Source organism: Meyerozyma guilliermondii, genomic scaffold (genome assembly GCF_000149425.1).
Source record: "Meyerozyma guilliermondii ATCC 6260 scaffold_6 genomic scaffold, whole genome shotgun sequence".
NCBI lineage: Eukaryota > Fungi > Ascomycota > Pichiomycetes > Serinales > Debaryomycetaceae > Meyerozyma > Meyerozyma guilliermondii.
In genome coordinates this window covers 324857-341836 of record NW_001809795.1, presented here as the reverse complement: position 1 = coordinate 341836, position 16980 = coordinate 324857, and the positions used below count along the sequence as shown (strand labels likewise).

Below are 16980 nucleotides of genomic sequence, written 5' to 3'. Positions count from 1 at the left end.
CCCAACGTTTCTAAACTCAGTGGTAATTCGCCCAAAATGGAAAATTAAGGCTTGGACTTATCTATGCAGGCTGAGCTACAAATTTAAATGGTTGCGAAATTCATTAATGGCCTCTGGGTGGCTTTTTCATCAATGCCATTGAGTTTTCCACCCATCCTTCGGCTCCGCCTTCCATAGCAACTAGGTCATATATACGTTTGTTTGTCATTTCGAGATCCTCGGGTTCGGTTTTTGTCACTCCGATAATCGCAGCATTGCGGGTGCTAGGAATCCGGAGCATCTCTTTTTCCACCTTCCACTTCATTAGAGTAGCCAAATCTTGAACGTGGTCTACTAGCGAGCCATACGTAGACGTTGCGTTGTTCTTACTACCTTTTCGAGGATTGAACCTTACCTTGGCTCCGTTGAGTGCATGAGAGCAGCACGGAATAACCATGAAAGGAAAGTTGAATAATGGAATCCAGCAGGTCAATTCGTCTGAATGGTTTCCAATTATGAATGTGTTGGGTGGAAACTCTTCGGTGGTACTCACGAGTGACGAAGCGAGAAGATTTCCAGCTGTGTAATAGCTCACAAGGGGAACTGAATTTTTTGGAGTAGCAGGATCAGGAACTTGAAATAATCTGCCATTATCAATCATTCCTGGTGCAATTTCGGCGTAAGCTGGATGTGGCCTGAGTAGCACGTTAGGGATGATAATTTGTTCCAATAGATTCTCTTGCACTTTTTCTGGGTATATTTTCCATGATTTTCGCTTGCGAGCATCGATACCCTTTCCCGTGTATCCTTCCATGATGAGAATATACACTAGCAAACCATTTCCGCATCCCAAGTCTCGAAACTGAAACTTTGTTTTGTCTTCGCCATAGTGCTTGAGCCAGAATTCAATTAAAAAGGCTGCGATAGCCAAGTCTTCAAAAACATGCTTGGTTGGATTGGTGCTCTCTTGCCAACGGCTCACCAAATCTGCTGCATACTTTTTCTTCAAGCTGATATAGCGGTTCTGGAACGCTATCTTGGGCACAACCAAATCGTGGTTCACTCTCTTTTCATACCCATCTTTGGCTCCCTGGGAGTGTTTGCAACTGGTGTTCAAGAGCCTCAATGCAATTCGCACATCTCGATCAGATGGATCTAGCTGTTTCAACATTTTGATAGTGTCGACATTTTCGTAGTCAAAAGGAAGATAGTGGATAGAGACGCTTGAATTGTGGTACAATAGTCCAATGCCGTAGACTTTGGGAAGATAAAATGGTGTTTCGTCAACGTTTTTGATGTGAGGAACATACACAACAAGAATGGTCTTTGACTCGTCATTGGCAAGTACAAGGCATGTCTGGATGATAATATGGTCCTTGTATGGGTTTCGTGGTATGATACGTCTCACTATGTCAATTCGAGGTTTGAGCAGAAGTCCATTTTCGAGAGGAATAGTTCGAAGTTTGACATCTTGGAGATCTCGATGCAACACTTCCCCGTCCGAGTCCAGCGCTCTGGGAATATCTTCCAATTTGCTTATGTTGATCTTTTTATCTGGTTCATTCACAGACGAGTCCAGAAGTATATCAGCTCTCATTATTACCGTGGAGTTGATATTGGGCTCTCGGATCAAATTTGACATTGCTGCTTCGAAGTGTTCCGCTGAGAAATCTACATCCTTCTTATAGACGGGCACCCATGACGGCCCGAGGATGGATTCTGTGGAAAGAAGTGTGCTCAACTCGGGCTGGTTGGCTCCTCTATTGTGGTTCTTTCGAGCCATATGAAAGATGAAATCTGCTCATCGCGAAATTCAAATGGTTGCAATATGTAATACTTGATGGCTAGTAACGAAAAATAGTGCTGCGAGAAATGGGAAAGGTAGAATCACTGGTATATTACTCTCCTTCTGCTACTGATCTCTGTTCCTTTGAGGCATCTGGAGAAAATAAAAAAATTGCAAATTTGGTGCAATACCCATATAGATAATTGTACCTCTTCATTCAACCATTTCTTGACCATATTACTCTAAATGGCGATAATGGAGACAAACTTGAGTCCTATTCTTATGATATTCAAGGCTTATGTGTTTTTAGCAATTTTTTGTCTTTTACAAAATTCTATATTCTTACACTTTTTTCATTGTGCCATTTCTTAGTTCCACCAACCAACTACTTTGAACCTTTTATTAACGTTTCTCATAAATTGGTACCTATATACTCACATGCTCTCATAAATCAATAAAATACGCCTCCTTGACGTCGCTAAACTTGTGCCTCTTGTAACAATAATGGCACTTGAAATAATCCTTACCTCGCTTCGATAATTGCCATACACTCTCTCGGAGTGCAAGATGATGACAGAATTTCAATACAACGACAGGATTTGGTTCATGCATACCCTCACTGTTGCGATCGTCATCAGTAAGCGGGATCAACTGTTCTTTCGAAACAGGACAAATGAAAATTGGATGATACAGAAATAAAAACGAACTTGCACCCAGAAGTTGAAAGGGAAGATCATTTCTAAAAGTTGATACATAGTCAACCATAGTTTCTGTGTTGGTGTTAGGAAGGTTACTAGCAACAGTGGGGTCGTTTGCAGTCTTTAGGCCCTTGCCTAGTTTCATTTGAATTTTGTTGTACTTGTAGAAGCTGGGTAGATTCACAAATCCTGCTAGCATGCACTGGAATAGCGATGAATCGTTGGATAGGTTCAAATCCTTGCAGTATTCTGATATGAACTCGTTGGATAAATTGGTGAACACGGCTTCCTTACTGTGAATGCTGCTTGAAGCGAGAAGTATTTCTGATGCAAATGAAATACTACCTGTTTGACCCACTTTTTCTCTGTCACGTAAGGATGCCAGAATTCTGGAAGATAGGTTTTTCATCGTATCCAACTGTTGGGTGCCATTTCTATCTCTTCGCAACACAAGCAATGTCATTAATGCAGATACCTCGTCTAGGTGAGACTTCATGGACGACGAAAAGTTCTCTTTCGAGTACATGTAGGCGGAAAGAGCCGAGTTGTCAATGTCGTTGACTGTGTTCGGGCTATAGAGCAACAACGTGAATTGGAGCATGTGGAACTTGAACTCTATGATATCGAGGGCCAGTTCTCCAGACGAAGGTTTCAGTTTTCTTTTCTCTTTGAACCAATTGAGTGCCTTTGTTAGGTCGTGCTTTGTCGTTATGTCATTTACAATATCATTCAAAAGATTGAACTGGTTCAAAAGGGTCTGGTCGATAGTTATTGGTTTATCAGATGGAATCTCTTTGACAAGCTCATTCAACAAATTGCACTGGCCGATTTTGAGAAGATGCAATATAATTGCCTTCAAAAGCTCCTCATGGTTCTCTCTCTGAATGAATCCTAGCTTACTCTTATCGCCCTGGGTCGTTATTGGATAGTTGCTGAGATTTAATGGATAGGTATATGCCTCATCCAACTCCATGCGATACTGGGGGTTATTAAAAATGTTTTTCAGAAACTTATTGATGCCTGAGTTGTACCCCTTCAAATGAGTTATCGAGTTCTTGTACCACGAATCAGTCGATTTGGCCAAACTATCTATATCAAAGTCATTAGGTGGATTCTGATCGTTTGCAACTTCGACTTCTAATTCTGCTTCAAGTAAACGAAGATCATTAAGGCAGTTATGAGATTCTTCTAGTATTCCTGAGAGGCACTTTTTGCTGGAATCAGAGAAACCATGTACCTCAGACTCCAAGGTGGAGAGTAGGCTTGTCATGGGGTAAAAGTAGAATGAGGATCGAAATGGTATCGGCCATATCTGCAGGAATGTGGAGAGAGTAAATGGAATAAAAAGAAGTAGTGAATGATAAGAACGGGTTAAGAGACAAGTAATGAAGCCTAAACTCACTTTTTTGAACTTAAGCATCAACAATCTACTTGAAATTTATCTTTTTGATTATCAGTATTTGTCGATATCGAATCATTTCGTCAATTAATATACATAAAAGTGAAGCAATTTTCGCTCAGAACTCGACCAGAACATTAAGGTACTTTGCAGTTTCACACACCTAACAGATAAACCATAAGACGACAAAAAACCACAGGACAACCAAAGACTCTGTCTGACTTACCCAAGTCATCCTCACCAAAGTTCACCATAATCAGCATTGAATCGAATCTTCACAACAATTCTCGTTCTCCACCCCACCTCACTTCAATTCTCCCTCGTCATCTCACTTCTCTTTCATTCTCTCATCTCTTCCATTCTCTCTTCTCTCCTTAGTCCTCATATATCCAAGTAATCTGCTTTCACCAACAACTCCAACGCCAAATGCGTGGGAATATTGAACTCGGGAATGTTGCCGCTCTCGGCCTGTTCTCTGTACTTGTAATGGTAGTACAAATACTCGACAATGCATTCTAGAATATCTCCATCCATGTCGAGTTTGATCTTTCCTGTTCGTCCCTCTTCGAAACCTTGTGTGTTTCTGAGGACCGAGGATATCAGTGCCACGTCACGTAGCACCACGAATCTGTGACCATCGGCGGACACAAGTGTAACGTATCCTGATTCGCTCATGGTAAAAGTGTCAGTTGATGGTGAATTCAATTCGCGCCAAAATCGATTTCAATTCATACACCTGAGACTACTTATTCTATTTGTAAAGTTTCATAATTGGCACATATTGGCACAGAATTGGCACAGAATAGAACACCTAATAAGATTGCTTCCTCCATTGTATCAATGCAGACTCCTAGTATCGGCTGGCAGAAACTCCAGGATGTCTACTACCATCTAATAGCATGCTATCTGGATATGAATTGGGACATATCCAACCTCTATTCCCAGTTCAGAGTAGCGGTATCGACACACAGCACAGTCATGGCACTTGCTACCAAACTAGCCACATATCCAAACATAATTGATGTATATTCATTAAGCGGAACCAAGTTGTGGTCGGTGGTTTATAATAGCCATGCAAGTGATCACATTGTTGACTTTGCATTTCGTAACGAGGACTTGTGTGTGGTACTAAGCAATAACAAGTTCCGCTATTACCTGGATTTCAAGGGCACTTTCAACGAATACTCATATATCGACAAACGCACCGAGTTGATCAATATGTCTTCTTCTTCCACCACCAAAACCGATTCTCCCTCCGGTCATTTTATCACCAACTTGGAAAACTTGCAACAAGAACAAGTTTTCAGGGTGCTACAGCTGAAAATAATGGGTAATTTTCTAGTACTATTACTAGATGATCGCTTACTTGTGACCAATCTCGAAACTTTCAAGAACTACGAAATCTCGGTCCCAAACTGGAGCCTTGAAAAAATACACTGCTTGACAGACGCTAGTTCAGACGAAAATCTGCTCGCATTGTTCATCAGTTACGACAAAACCGTATACGTACTCAACGTTGACTTCACCTCTAACAGCTTCGAATTGATTGACCAGAGTCTCACAGACGGCCCGTTTTCCGTGGTGAGTGCCTCGCCCAGCCGCCAGCTTATCGCTTTGCATAATAAGGAAGTTTCCAAAATATTCGTCATCAACAATCTGTTTGACCAGGTACTTTTAGAATACGACACCTCGAACGAGTCTGGTACTCCATTTCAAGTCGAGTGGTGTGGTAATGATGCCATAATTCTCTCTTTGAGAGACGAAATAAAGCTCATTGGCCCTGCCCAACGCTCCGTTTCTTTCTTCTACGATATCATGGACGATATAGGCGACGACTATGTCGACTACGGTAAGTCGGTATCCATTCCCATTTTGAAAACTCAGCCGGATGGAGTTACTATAATATCCTCGGATCGAGTAGAATTCTTGGGAAGGGTAGCCGACAGCTCAGTAAAACTATTTGAGATCGGTGCGTCAGATCCTGGAAGTATACTCGTTGATTGTTTCGAGAAACTTTCCGCTCATCCTTCCAAAGCAGATTCAAATATATCCATGCTTAAAGGCGAGGATGTACTCGAACCGGCAATAGAAACATGCCTAGATGCCGCCTTACGAGAGTTCGATCCTATATGGCAGAAGCGAATATTGAAAGCTGTCAGTTTCGGAAAGGCATATTTCGAGGGCTATATCTTTGATTCTGACAGATATGTGCAAGTTGTGAATACCTTGAAAGTTTTAAACCAGCTTCGTGCTCCGGAATTGGGCCTCTTTCTCACATTTTCTGAGGTAGAGTTTATTGGCTGGAAGAAATTAATCGACATGTTACTACGGAGAGATCAACATGCAATGGCTCTACGCATTACGGAGTTGGTGAACAAGAAGGACTTGGATAACCTAGTGTATATACACTGGTGTTGTTCCAAAATTAAGAAAGAGCTCAACATGTCTGACGAAAACTTGTTAACATTAATTGAGAACAAATTGAGCACAAGTTCAAAGGGAGCGGATGGAAACGTTGTTCCTATAGAGCAAATATCAAAAGTTGCGTTGGAGGAGGGCCGTAATAACTTGAGCAAGTGGATAATTGAAAAAGACCCTTCTCCGTATAATCGAGTTAAACAATTTCTAGCCATTGGAGAACCTGAAGTTGCCTTAATGAAAGCTTTTGAAACATGCGATTCGGATTTGTGCAAGTTGATCCTTCTACACCTATTTGACACCTTATCTTTGTCTCAATTCTTCAAGATACTCGATCAAAATGAACAAAATTCATGGACAAAACGTCCTCTGAAAGATCGAGCCGGTATCTTGAATATTAATGGTGACTTAATAGGCAACTTCTGGACACAGACTATTGGTAAGGATAATCTGACATTATTCGAGCAGTATCACAAGCAAGAAGATAAAAGATTTGAGCTCTGTATTCATCGACTTCGCCAATTCATAGCCGGGGCCAATGTTGACCATGAATATTACGAAAGCTACAAGCTGAAATTGACCAAAGCGATGCATAGAACTATAGATAATCGGCTGCGAAAGATTTTTGAAAAAGAACTTGATATACTTGATCTTCGTCGAAAACTCACCGAAATTTACCAAACCGACTTTTTCACGACAAAAACCCTCGTTGACGTGGTGGTGAAATTGATACAAATGAACCAGCTAAAACAAGCCAACAGAGTGTGCAAGGAGTTCAATGTTGATATCGAGAAGCTTTGGTACATTACTGTTGACTCTTGTTGCAAATCTAGAGATTTTGACAAGTTGATGAAATTCATTAGAGCCCATAGTGACACCACTACAGACACTGGATTGAAGTCACCAATTGGATTTGGCGCCATAATTGAAACCTGCTTGGCATATTCTGCACCAAAGCAATATACTTCCGTTCTCATCAACAATCTTCAAAATGTGCACTACACTCGAAAGGTCGAATTATATCTTAAGAATGATGACATAGTTCTAGCTGCTCAGGAAGCATCCAAGAACCGAGACACCGAGTATTTGAAGCACATATATGAGCGTGCCGAGGGTAACGAGGCACTAGAAAATGCTGTGAAGAGATTTATGAGGGAAACGAGATAAACTCTAGGAACCTGTTAGCCAATTAGGAATAGATCTGGGATCGAGAACCATTTCACTCTCATCAGTCGTAGAAACCGATAATTCATGGAGTCCAGCGTAGACATCAGAACCTGCTAATGTTATTTTAATGGCCGCTTCGTCTCCCAACTTCTCGACGGGTTCTTTTAGTAAAAAAGAAACATGCTGTATGGGAGCGATGGATGTGAATTCACTGGTAGTTAAATTCTCTTCTGCTTCGTCTTCGTGATCACCATGCCATCTTTTAGGCTTCGAGCCCTCGTCATCGTCATACAATTTCTCAGATTTGTATTTACCGTCCTTTGTTCCTTTGAATCGTAGGTTTGCAATTGTCTTTAATTCTTGCAAAGGTGAAACCACTGGTGGCACCCTTACATTTTCCGACGCTAGCGCATGGTTTATGGTGTCTCCAAGTGGAGAAATATCGACGCTATTATCGGCATATGGAGCCCAAGCTCCCATGCTCTTTGCGAACCTCGAACTTCCATGCAAAATATGCATGGATTCGAGCGATCGAACGGGAGCTTGATTTGTAGCAGCCTCCAATGTAAGTGGTCTACCACGCGACTGTGGGAGGCTTCGTTCGATGGCCTGATGGACAATGCTCGATACCACATCATCACCGGGGCTGTGAATAATGTGGCTTGAATTCATGGGGATTGCAGCAAGAAACGGCCTATTCGAAGATATGTGGGGTCGATTAGAACGCTTGACTGTACTCATTGGTTGGATGTCGAAAACCTGGATGCGGATGAGTACGAGTGGAAGTTGAGGATGACGACAGATATAAATGTAGGAGAGGTACAACGTGCTAAGATCCATAGAAAGGCGATCCAAGAACTTTGCCGGGTCCAAAGACACCGCGACCTCTGCACCCTTGAAATCTCTCACGGTAGAATAAACCCATGAGTATGCATTGGGCCGATCTACAATAAGCTGGCAATCTATCTGCGACAACTGGAGCAAATTGAGTCCTCCACTCCACCATTCATGAACTATAGTGTCCACTATTGTTCTCTTGGATACTCCAGCGGACGAAGCACGCCACTGGCGCACAGTCTCCAATATTTCCTTACCAATTCGACGAATTTCTCGAGGTTTAGCTCCATCTATGTTTGGCTGAGTATTCGCAAGTTGCGGCCATCGCTGGACCAACTCCAAAAGGGAACGTTTTGGCAGTCTCATAAGAACTGTTGTGAGTGCTTTCTTCGATAAAACAGGCACATAGGTGTTGGGAAGCACATTGCGGCGGTTATTACGTGCCATTGGAAGAGCGCACTTGTTTACGTTTCCCCGTATTTTTATCGATAGCGTCTCACATCACCTGCAGTCTGCCTCGAAAAATTTCTGGCTGCGATGAGCATCGAGCCAACCTTTCGCGCACACACTCAAGTACCAATGTCTGATACTGTGCCACCACCTTCGGCCCTGGAAGCTCCCAAAAGCGACCTGGCAACCGTAGACGACGGATTGGATAGGAAAACTCTTTTTGTGCGTTCTGTTCCTGCTGGTACAACCAATGAAGAGCTCTCGGAGCATTTCTCACAATTCGTTCCGGTTAAGCATGCCGTTGTTGTGACTGATGAAAAGGGTGAGGGACGAGGTTTTGGATTTGTATCCTTCACAATGGATGATGATACCCTCACAGCACTTGTGGAATCGAAAAAAGTCAAGTTTAAAGGACGTCTTTTGCGGGTCGATATAGCCAAGAGAAGAGACAGAAAAGGTGAACGAGCTACCAGGGATCCCACCGAACAACCCCATTCTGGTAAGACTGTCGAGAAAAGAAGAGCAAGGCTCATTGTGAGAAACCTCCCATGGTCTTGCAAGGATCCTGAAACCTTGAAAAAGACATTTCTGAGATTCGGTGCCGTATTCGATGCCTACATTCCTCGTAAGAAAGGTGGTCAAATGAGTGGGTTCGCTTTCATCACAATGAAGAAACAAGCTGCAGCCGACAAAGCGGTCAAGGAGAGCGTGGGTTTGAAGATCGACGGTAGAGAAGTGGCTGTAGATCTTGCGGTTGAAAAAAGTAAATGGGAAGCTATCAAGGAAGAAGAACCCAAGCCAGAGAAAGAGGACGATCCAGAACAGAAAGATTCAGACGATGAAGGAGACGAAGACATAAAAGACGACGAAAGCGGCTCTGATGAAGAATCCGATAACGACTCCTTCGAGGAACTTAATGATCTTAAAGGTGAACCTGAAGAAGAACCAGAAGAAGAATATAAACCCAGGAACAAGCAAGAACCATACGCAGTGTTCGTGAGAAATATACCTTATGATGCCGACCAGGATTCGTTGAAAGAGCATTTCAGCCAGTTTGGTGACGTCAAGTATGCTCTTCCTGTCATTGACAAGGAAACTGGTCTTGCAAGAGGTTCTGCGTTTGTTGCATTTGTTTCCGAAAAACCATACACTACATGCTTGGAGAATGCTCCCACTATTGATTCCACATCTGTATTAATCCCAGATGATGTTTCCAAAGAATACGTTTATGAGGGACGAATTTTATCCATTACTTCGGCTGTCGATAGAACCTCTGCCCTGAGACTCGCTGAAAAAAATATGGAGCGTAAGAAAGAGGCACTCGGAAAATCACCAGCAGACAAAGATAAGAGAAACTTGTACTTGCTTAACGAAGGAAGAATCACCGAGAATTCTAAATTAGCGCAGTTCATCTCCAAGACCGATCTCGAATTACGAGAAAAGTCCTACAAGTTGCGTGTACAACAACTCAACAAAAATCCAACGTTGCATTTATCATTAACAAGATTGGCCATAAGGAACATTCCAAGATCAATGAATGCCAAGTCTTTGAAAGCTTTAGGAAGAAAAGCTGTGGTTCAATTTGCTACCGAAGTCAAAGCAGAACAGAGACAACCTCTCTCCAAGGAAGAGGTTAACCGAAGTATCAAGTTGAAACATGAGGACGAAATTCAAGAGATGAAGAAATCCAAGCATGCTGGAGTAGTTAAGCAAGCCAAAGTTGTCATGGAGGTGAAAGGAACTGGAGATGTGGGACGTAGTCGAGGTTATGGTTTCATTGAGTATCGTGATCATAAGACAGCTTTAATGGGTCTTCGTTGGTTGAATGCTCACGAGGTGACTCCAGAAGAGGCTGTTGAAGGTTTGACCGATGAGGAAAAGAAAAATGTTAGATCAAAGGAGAGTGGAAAGAGAAGGTTGATTGTAGAGTTTGCCGTGGAGAATGCTCAGGTTGTGAAAAGAAGAAAGGAAAAAGTCATGCATGCCCGGCAAAATAACAAAAGAAAGGCCGAGGAAGAAGCCACCGATGACACAAATGAATCTCGTAAAAGGAAAAAGTCAAAGCCACAAAAGAAGGGCAATATGAATAAGGGTCCTAAAGGTGCGAAGTCGTCTGAAACCAACATTAACAAGACGGCGTCCCAAAATGGCCAAAATGCCTCAACTCATTCCGAAAAGGAGCAAAGGATCATAGCTCTGAAAAGAAAGAAGAGAAAAGCCAAGAAATAGTAATATATAGGTGCATCGATCGTAAGTATTAATGTTTCATGGTAGCTCGTAAAAACCTGTCAACATGTATGCAGGGGTAAAAGAATGTGTCAATGCCATGGCGCTTCACATCACCTTGCTGTGCAATTGAGATGGTGAAGTCAAACTCTTCTCAGCCTCCAACTCCTATTTGTATACCTTTAAGGCTACAATATGACAAATGTGAATCCCCAGGTGCCGCATTGTGTCATAACGGAAAACGATACTCAAGTACCTCTCATTTTTAAGTATGTGCATGCCTATTTGAAGTTTCTATATACCACATTCTATTGTTTTATGAATAGCGACATCGACGAGAGATGGCTCAGACATAACTCGTAACATCCTAGGAAAATTGCTCCTCCTGCACTGATCCAACAAGTCCGGGGTCCGACCCCATTCAAAAATACACGGTATCCCTCATCCCTGATCATTGTCGTTATCAAATGCAGCACGGAGACTCTCTCGTGGCTCAACATTATTCTTGTCTTGATCACATCAAGTGGTGTCGTTAACGCGGCAGCAACACCTCCCGCGACAGACCCACATATAGCTCCTTTGAGAAGTGATAATTGCTCTACTTGTTCATGACTACCCCATAACTTCTTGAGGTATTCATACAACGGGAATTGAATCATGGTGAAAGGGATTTCCCGAAGTATAGTTGTATTCCATCCTCTGTAGAGACCTCGAAGTACTCCTTCACCTGACTGATTCTGTAACAAGTAAAGTAAATTTGACCAAGAAGTCGACACATTCCCAGCGCCGAGAATGCCCGCTTGAGTTCTTTGTTTGATGACTTCGGCGGGAACTCTCACTAAACAAGCTGCTATCTCACCCATTGAGGCCAGGACCATATGACTGATCGATGCCAGAGGTAACTTGTCCTTTGTGTATGCTTTCATTGTATCATAGGTAACGAAGAACAAGGCTGCTGAAGGGGCAGATGCCACAACACACGATCCCAATCCTCGATATATACCATGCCAGCCCCCATTGAGGAAGAACCCACCTTTGGCTTGTAATCGTGTTTTTAATGTATCAATTGGAAAAAATGCCAAATCTGTCGCGGTACCGGCGCAGCCCCCACTCTGAGTTAGTTACCCACTCTAATTGACGCCGAAAGTACGCATATTTCTAGTTGCCGAGTGTACATACGATGAGGGACACCAAAAAACTTTGACCCATCCATTGTGAGTCCGAGTCCGCATCCGGCGAAATCTTTCACATTACGGGTGTATGGATGTTAAATCTTCACCGGGGACAGACGACGAAGCGGTTCTTTCCCATTCGCTTCTTCTTTGCATATTTCAAGATGATGCTGTCTGGCTTCTTGCCAGTTGGTATGAATTCCTGTATAAATGGAATAAAATCATCAAGGTCCCATTCTTTGGACACCAGGAAAAGTTCCTTTATTCGCGAACCAGCGTTAGCGTGAGAGAGGGAGCTGGGTTCTAAGTACTGAACCAGGGTGCTTGTCGGTTTGAAGTAATAACCCTTGAGTTGTTCCAAATCCAAGGGCACGTTGTAAAAATGAGGAAGACTGCCTTTCCAAAGAAGAAGAAATTGCTTGCAGTCCATAGGCTGAGTCTGACGTGATAAAGCTTGAATGCCAAACCATCGAGTGATAACAATGTTTTTGAGTTTAAACTTACCTTCATGCACGTCGCCAAATTTATGAAAGATACTCCAGCATATTTCTGGAGTATACAACTCATTTTCCTTTGCCAAAAGTTCCAGAATTTGTTTTACTTCAAGGTTGTAATCTTCACTAGAATATGCTCCATCAATGCTAATTATGACAGGAATGAGCACAGACAAAAAGTCAGTAACGAATTTTCGGGATAGTATAACTGCACTTCCATGTACTTCGCAGCCACATAGGTCGTACCATATTTTGTAAAATTGATTCTTTGATACTGGAGAATCTAACAAGAGATCTTTCTCGCTATATCCTGTGGGTTTGAATTCATTTCCATCGTAAATGGGTAACCTGTCTGCGTTGATGCTGCCAGGAGTAGACGTAAGTTCGTATTCAAAGGAATTGCTTGCAAACCCCATCAACATATTCAGAGTTTCGATTGTCTTATTAGGCTCATTTTCTTTATTACTGTCATGCTGAATTTTTTGGCCCATGCAGTTGATATTGAGGTCATTAAGAAGAAAAACAGTATTGGAGTGGTTCATTTGTCTTATCCTCCATGATTTGTTGTTAGTGCAAAGTGTCAAGTCTGTCAGTTCACCAGGAGATGATTTAAGTTGTAACGGCTCCGAGCCATGTTCTATATGACTAAGGACATCTGGAGGTAGCTGTATTAGTTTGTATGTGTGACCGCTTTCAGAGCTTAGCTGATTGAAAGCATGGTATGTAATCTTGCCCATTAATGAAAGTATGCTGTGAGTCTACGCGTCGCAGCAGATGGTTAACATTCTGCATAGAGAACAGTAGGAGATATCGCAAAAATTTAAAAAATTGGATCAACAAAAGATAAAAGTTGTCCCACTATGTAGATGCTAGTAGAAGTGTGGAGCTACAATTTTGCGTGCTAATAGTGTACATGCATTATATATCCATTCCTAATTTTGTTCCTCGATAAATTTGTCAATGTCAATGAGTGAAAGTGTTGCATTGCCGGCTAAACTGACTTTGCGTTGGTTTTCTTGTTCATATTGCAATTTAGCAAGCTTTGCCTGGGGACCCCAGCCACTGACAGGGGCATTGAGTTTGAATGGTCTAAGCCAGAATGTCACAGGCTTGAAATTGTCACCTAAAGTTACGATCTCATGAATTAGATCCTCGATACAGATGAGACCCAAGTCATCTCCAAACTTCTCCTCCACTGCAACATTGTTATCTAACTTGATCACTTTAGGCTTCTCAGTTTCATCATCAATCACGGATATACATGCTCTTTTTTGAAACAATTGACGCACCGATGCTAATGAAGGATTTCCTGCAACGATATAGGGCAGGATCAACTTCAATAATGGAGCAGTGGCAGCGTTTTCTTTCACGAAAACACCAGTATTGGGCACATCCAACCGTAATAAACGCAACACAGTTTTTGCCTTTCTGGGGATGGATAATCCTTTCACATGATCAGGGACTCTAATGACAAAAAGAAGGTTCTCAGAACCATCATCTTCATCCGAATTTTCTTGTTCACGCTGTTGGTGCTTGGTTATATGCTGTATTCTCTTCTTTTCAAGCTCATTGGACTTATAGTTCGAAATGAGCGTCTCCACTCTTACAAACTTTTTGAGTTTTCTTGCATTTTTCTTCTTTTGTTGAAGCTGTCTTTGAATTGCCTGTTCCTGCTTTTCAAGACGCTTTCTATCACGATCTTTACGCTTGCGCAAGAGGATCTCCGGATTAGAATTAAGTACCACCATTGTATTTGGGAGATGCGAAGAATGGATGCGATGAGCCAAAAAAAATTGGCCCCATATACAGGGGAGTTTGAGTTTACCGTTTATATACAGGAAGGCCGAGATGTTTTGTTGCGGCTTGAATCAAACTTTTTTTTTGTGCAGGCTGAGTAAGGTACCACAGAAGAAGACCTTCCACACATTTAGGGGTCAGCTCACTTCTGGGTGCATATTTGGTATCATCAAGACACTGCCACATCTTTCCGTGTCATTGGAACTACTCTGTTTTATACCTATCTCACCGAAAAAAGAGTATCCCAATCAAACTCAAAGTGTGATTAATGGGAGAGAACTTCGACAAATATTATCTTCCGCCGGATGCTCAAGAACTCATTGATGCTCCACAGGGCACCACAATTGCTCATAAGGATGGACAGGGTCTGCCAATTGGTATAAAACAGGAATCCAGCGAAATGCATCCTTCGTCACATCCAATGCATGTTACTCCCCATTATGTGGGCACAGAGAACATGATGAGTTATCCGATGCATTTTGAGTTTCCTTACAACATGGAGGAAGCCCGAAACAACACTCTTCATTACCAGGAATATAACGGACCTCAAGGACCCCATAGTGTACAAGTTACACATGGGCGATCTCATTCTTCTCATGCTTCTATTGGTCGTAATTACCAAGGTTCCGTTCCCCAAGTGAACCCTGGAATGTATGGGGGCCAAGTTTTGCATGGAGGGATGGAATCACAAAGACTCTCCCATTCTCCAGAACATATTCATCATATGCGAGGACACAGCAGAAATACACTGAAAAGTGCTAACTATGCTCAGTCACAAAAAATGGACCCTTCACCCTCCGAGCTTCCTGTCCATCCGGCTCACGGTTCGGGGGGCCCAGTTCTCTTTAGCTCAGAGCTCGAACTCAAGAGACTTGCATCGGAAGCCGCCAAGCTACCACTAGCGGAATTGGCTGCCCGAGTTAAAATGATCGATAATGATGACTCGGAGTCGTCAAAAAATCTGCATTCAATTACATTAAGAGACAAGCATCGTGATATATTTGCTACTGCATGGCTTCTTGGAGTATGTGAGGTATCGTCTACTGCCGTGGTTCCACGTAATCGTGTGTACGCTAGATACGTTCAATCTTGCGCCAATTTTGGCTTGGTGCCCATCACTCCTACCAATATGGGAAAATTGGTCAAGTTGATGTTCCCAGGCTTGAGAATTCGTCGATTGGGAGTCCGTGGTAGATCAAAATATCACTATAATGGAATCCGCTTGATTGAAGATCCGGACGAATCTCACAAAATGTCACCTTCATCTCAACTCTCTCCTCCAGAGTCTCCAAATTCTGCATATTCATTGAACAGTCCGGCTGAAGGACTTGACGTGGGCCAAGCTCGTACCCCAACTTCTTTGGTGTCTGCTGCTGCAGAACTGCTTGATATCCTTGAATTATGTTACGTACCCAACGTTTTCCATCAAGTGGATCAATTACTAGAAGTTGAGGATATGTCTACGCCTGTCACCTTGCCATCGATATATCCTTATCTCCCACCAGATACTGATAGTGACATTGCAGACACGTTGTATGCACTTTACACTATTCATTGTACCACCGTACTAGAGTGTATGAGGTACCTACACACAAAAAAATTGTTTCTGTCATTTTCCGCTCTCAACACCATTTTAACTGCTCCTGTTAAAACATTGTACAGCAGTGAGAGCGTAGTTCCATGGATTCACAAATGTGATACTTTGGTCTACAATAAAATGGCGAAAATGTTGACTAGAGTGTACCTTCAACTGGTTCCTCCAATGGTATTACAAAGACTTAAAGAGGTTGCTGAAAATTTAACAAAGCATCTTGCAGACTCATTGCGTAACAAAATGCACAAGGAGTTTGTTGATTGTAAAATCAAATCAGCACTGAAGTTTGTTTCGCTATTGACCCGCATGATAGCTGTTATTCAAACCAAAGACATAGCGTCAAGATACCTTAAAAACCAAGAGGCTCGGAGTGCAATGCTCGAGAGTTGGCTCAATGTCAGCATTCCTGATATGGTTGAGCATCTTGTTCCCTGCCAGGATAGAACGGATTTCTTATCTCATGTTTTGGTTGATGAAGTGCAGCATATTTTATCTAGATCTTCGGACGTTGTTGGTGACTGTGCAGAGCTCGTCTCTGAACTTCCATCTCGGTTTCCTGGCCCCAACCCAAGACTCTATCTTGTAACGGCAGGCAGCTTATTGACCGCTTGTCTAATAGAAATAGGGCTGTATGGAGGTATTGCGAAGGAAGCATGGTATGCTGTCATTTGCTGGATCGACGAGTTCATGAACTTTTGTCTAGAGCTCGGAGGCTATTTTCGCAATGAGTTGGGATCATCAGCTACTTCAAAACATCTCTATACCGAAGATACGAACGATGACAACGATGACAATGAAGACACAGAAAGATATGAATCTAATGTGTCAGAAAACGTGCAAACCGTTGATCTCTTGGATAGGTCTTACGGAACCGAAAGAGACCAGAATTTCGAAGAGATGTTCTACAACGTACAAGATATCTTGCACGATAGTGTTTTGCAATAAAGCTCATCAAGATTGGTG

At 42.4% G+C, this 16980-nt stretch overlaps 10 protein-coding genes across 10 annotated transcripts; 3 read left to right on the top strand and 7 right to left on the bottom strand. All coding sequences in view use genetic code 12, as the record gives it.

Annotated features, from left to right (window-relative positions):
• Positions 1-103: 103 nt before the first annotated feature.
• Positions 104-1762, bottom strand: PGUG_04801 (tRNA (uracil) methyltransferase; the record flags this gene model as incomplete). Its single annotated transcript, XM_001482796.1, has 1 exon — positions 104-1762. The coding sequence occupies one exon, from the start codon at positions 1760-1762 to the stop codon at positions 104-106; it is 1659 nt and encodes a 552-aa protein (XP_001482846.2).
• Positions 1763-2209: 447 nt separating this feature from the next.
• Positions 2210-3883, bottom strand: PGUG_04800 (ubiquitin-protein ligase; the record flags this gene model as incomplete). Its single annotated transcript, XM_001482795.1, has 1 exon — positions 2210-3883. One exon carries the CDS (start codon positions 3881-3883, stop codon positions 2210-2212), a length of 1674 nt encoding a protein of 557 aa, XP_001482845.2.
• Positions 3884-4243: 360 nt separating this feature from the next.
• Positions 4244-4537, bottom strand: ELC1 (elongin C; the record flags this gene model as incomplete). The annotated part of the gene is made up of 1 exon (XM_001482794.1): positions 4244-4537. The coding sequence occupies one exon, from the start codon at positions 4535-4537 to the stop codon at positions 4244-4246; it is 294 nt and encodes a 97-aa protein (XP_001482844.2).
• Positions 4538-4702: 165 nt separating this feature from the next.
• On the top strand, positions 4703-7447 carry VPS16 (tethering complex subunit; the record flags this gene model as incomplete). The annotated part of the gene is made up of 1 exon (XM_001482793.1): positions 4703-7447. One exon carries the CDS (start codon positions 4703-4705, stop codon positions 7445-7447), a length of 2745 nt encoding a protein of 914 aa, XP_001482843.2.
• Positions 7448-7450: 3 nt separating this feature from the next.
• Positions 7451-8731, bottom strand: CHL4 (Chl4p; the record flags this gene model as incomplete). The annotated part of the gene is made up of 1 exon (XM_001482792.1): positions 7451-8731. The coding sequence occupies one exon, from the start codon at positions 8729-8731 to the stop codon at positions 7451-7453; it is 1281 nt and encodes a 426-aa protein (XP_001482842.2).
• A 90-nt stretch (positions 8732-8821) lies between these two features.
• NOP4 (mRNA-binding ribosome biosynthesis protein) lies at positions 8822-10963 on the top strand (the record flags this gene model as incomplete). Its single annotated transcript, XM_001482791.1, has 1 exon — positions 8822-10963. One exon carries the CDS (start codon positions 8822-8824, stop codon positions 10961-10963), a length of 2142 nt encoding a protein of 713 aa, XP_001482841.2.
• A 305-nt stretch (positions 10964-11268) lies between these two features.
• On the bottom strand, positions 11269-11886 carry PGUG_04795 (uncharacterized protein; the record flags this gene model as incomplete). The annotated part of the gene is made up of 1 exon (XM_001482790.1): positions 11269-11886. One exon carries the CDS (start codon positions 11884-11886, stop codon positions 11269-11271), a length of 618 nt encoding a protein of 205 aa, XP_001482840.2.
• A 349-nt stretch (positions 11887-12235) lies between these two features.
• Positions 12236-13363, bottom strand: DCC1 (Dcc1p; the record flags this gene model as incomplete). The annotated part of the gene is made up of 1 exon (XM_001482789.1): positions 12236-13363. One exon carries the CDS (start codon positions 13361-13363, stop codon positions 12236-12238), a length of 1128 nt encoding a protein of 375 aa, XP_001482839.2.
• Positions 13364-13558: 195 nt separating this feature from the next.
• On the bottom strand, positions 13559-14374 carry RPL7 (Rpl7p; the record flags this gene model as incomplete). The annotated part of the gene is made up of 1 exon (XM_001482788.1): positions 13559-14374. The coding sequence occupies one exon, from the start codon at positions 14372-14374 to the stop codon at positions 13559-13561; it is 816 nt and encodes a 271-aa protein (XP_001482838.2).
• A 317-nt stretch (positions 14375-14691) lies between these two features.
• RFX1 (Rfx1p) lies at positions 14692-16962 on the top strand (the record flags this gene model as incomplete). Its single annotated transcript, XM_001482787.1, has 1 exon — positions 14692-16962. One exon carries the CDS (start codon positions 14692-14694, stop codon positions 16960-16962), a length of 2271 nt encoding a protein of 756 aa, XP_001482837.2.
• Between the last annotated feature and the right edge of the window lie 18 nt (positions 16963-16980).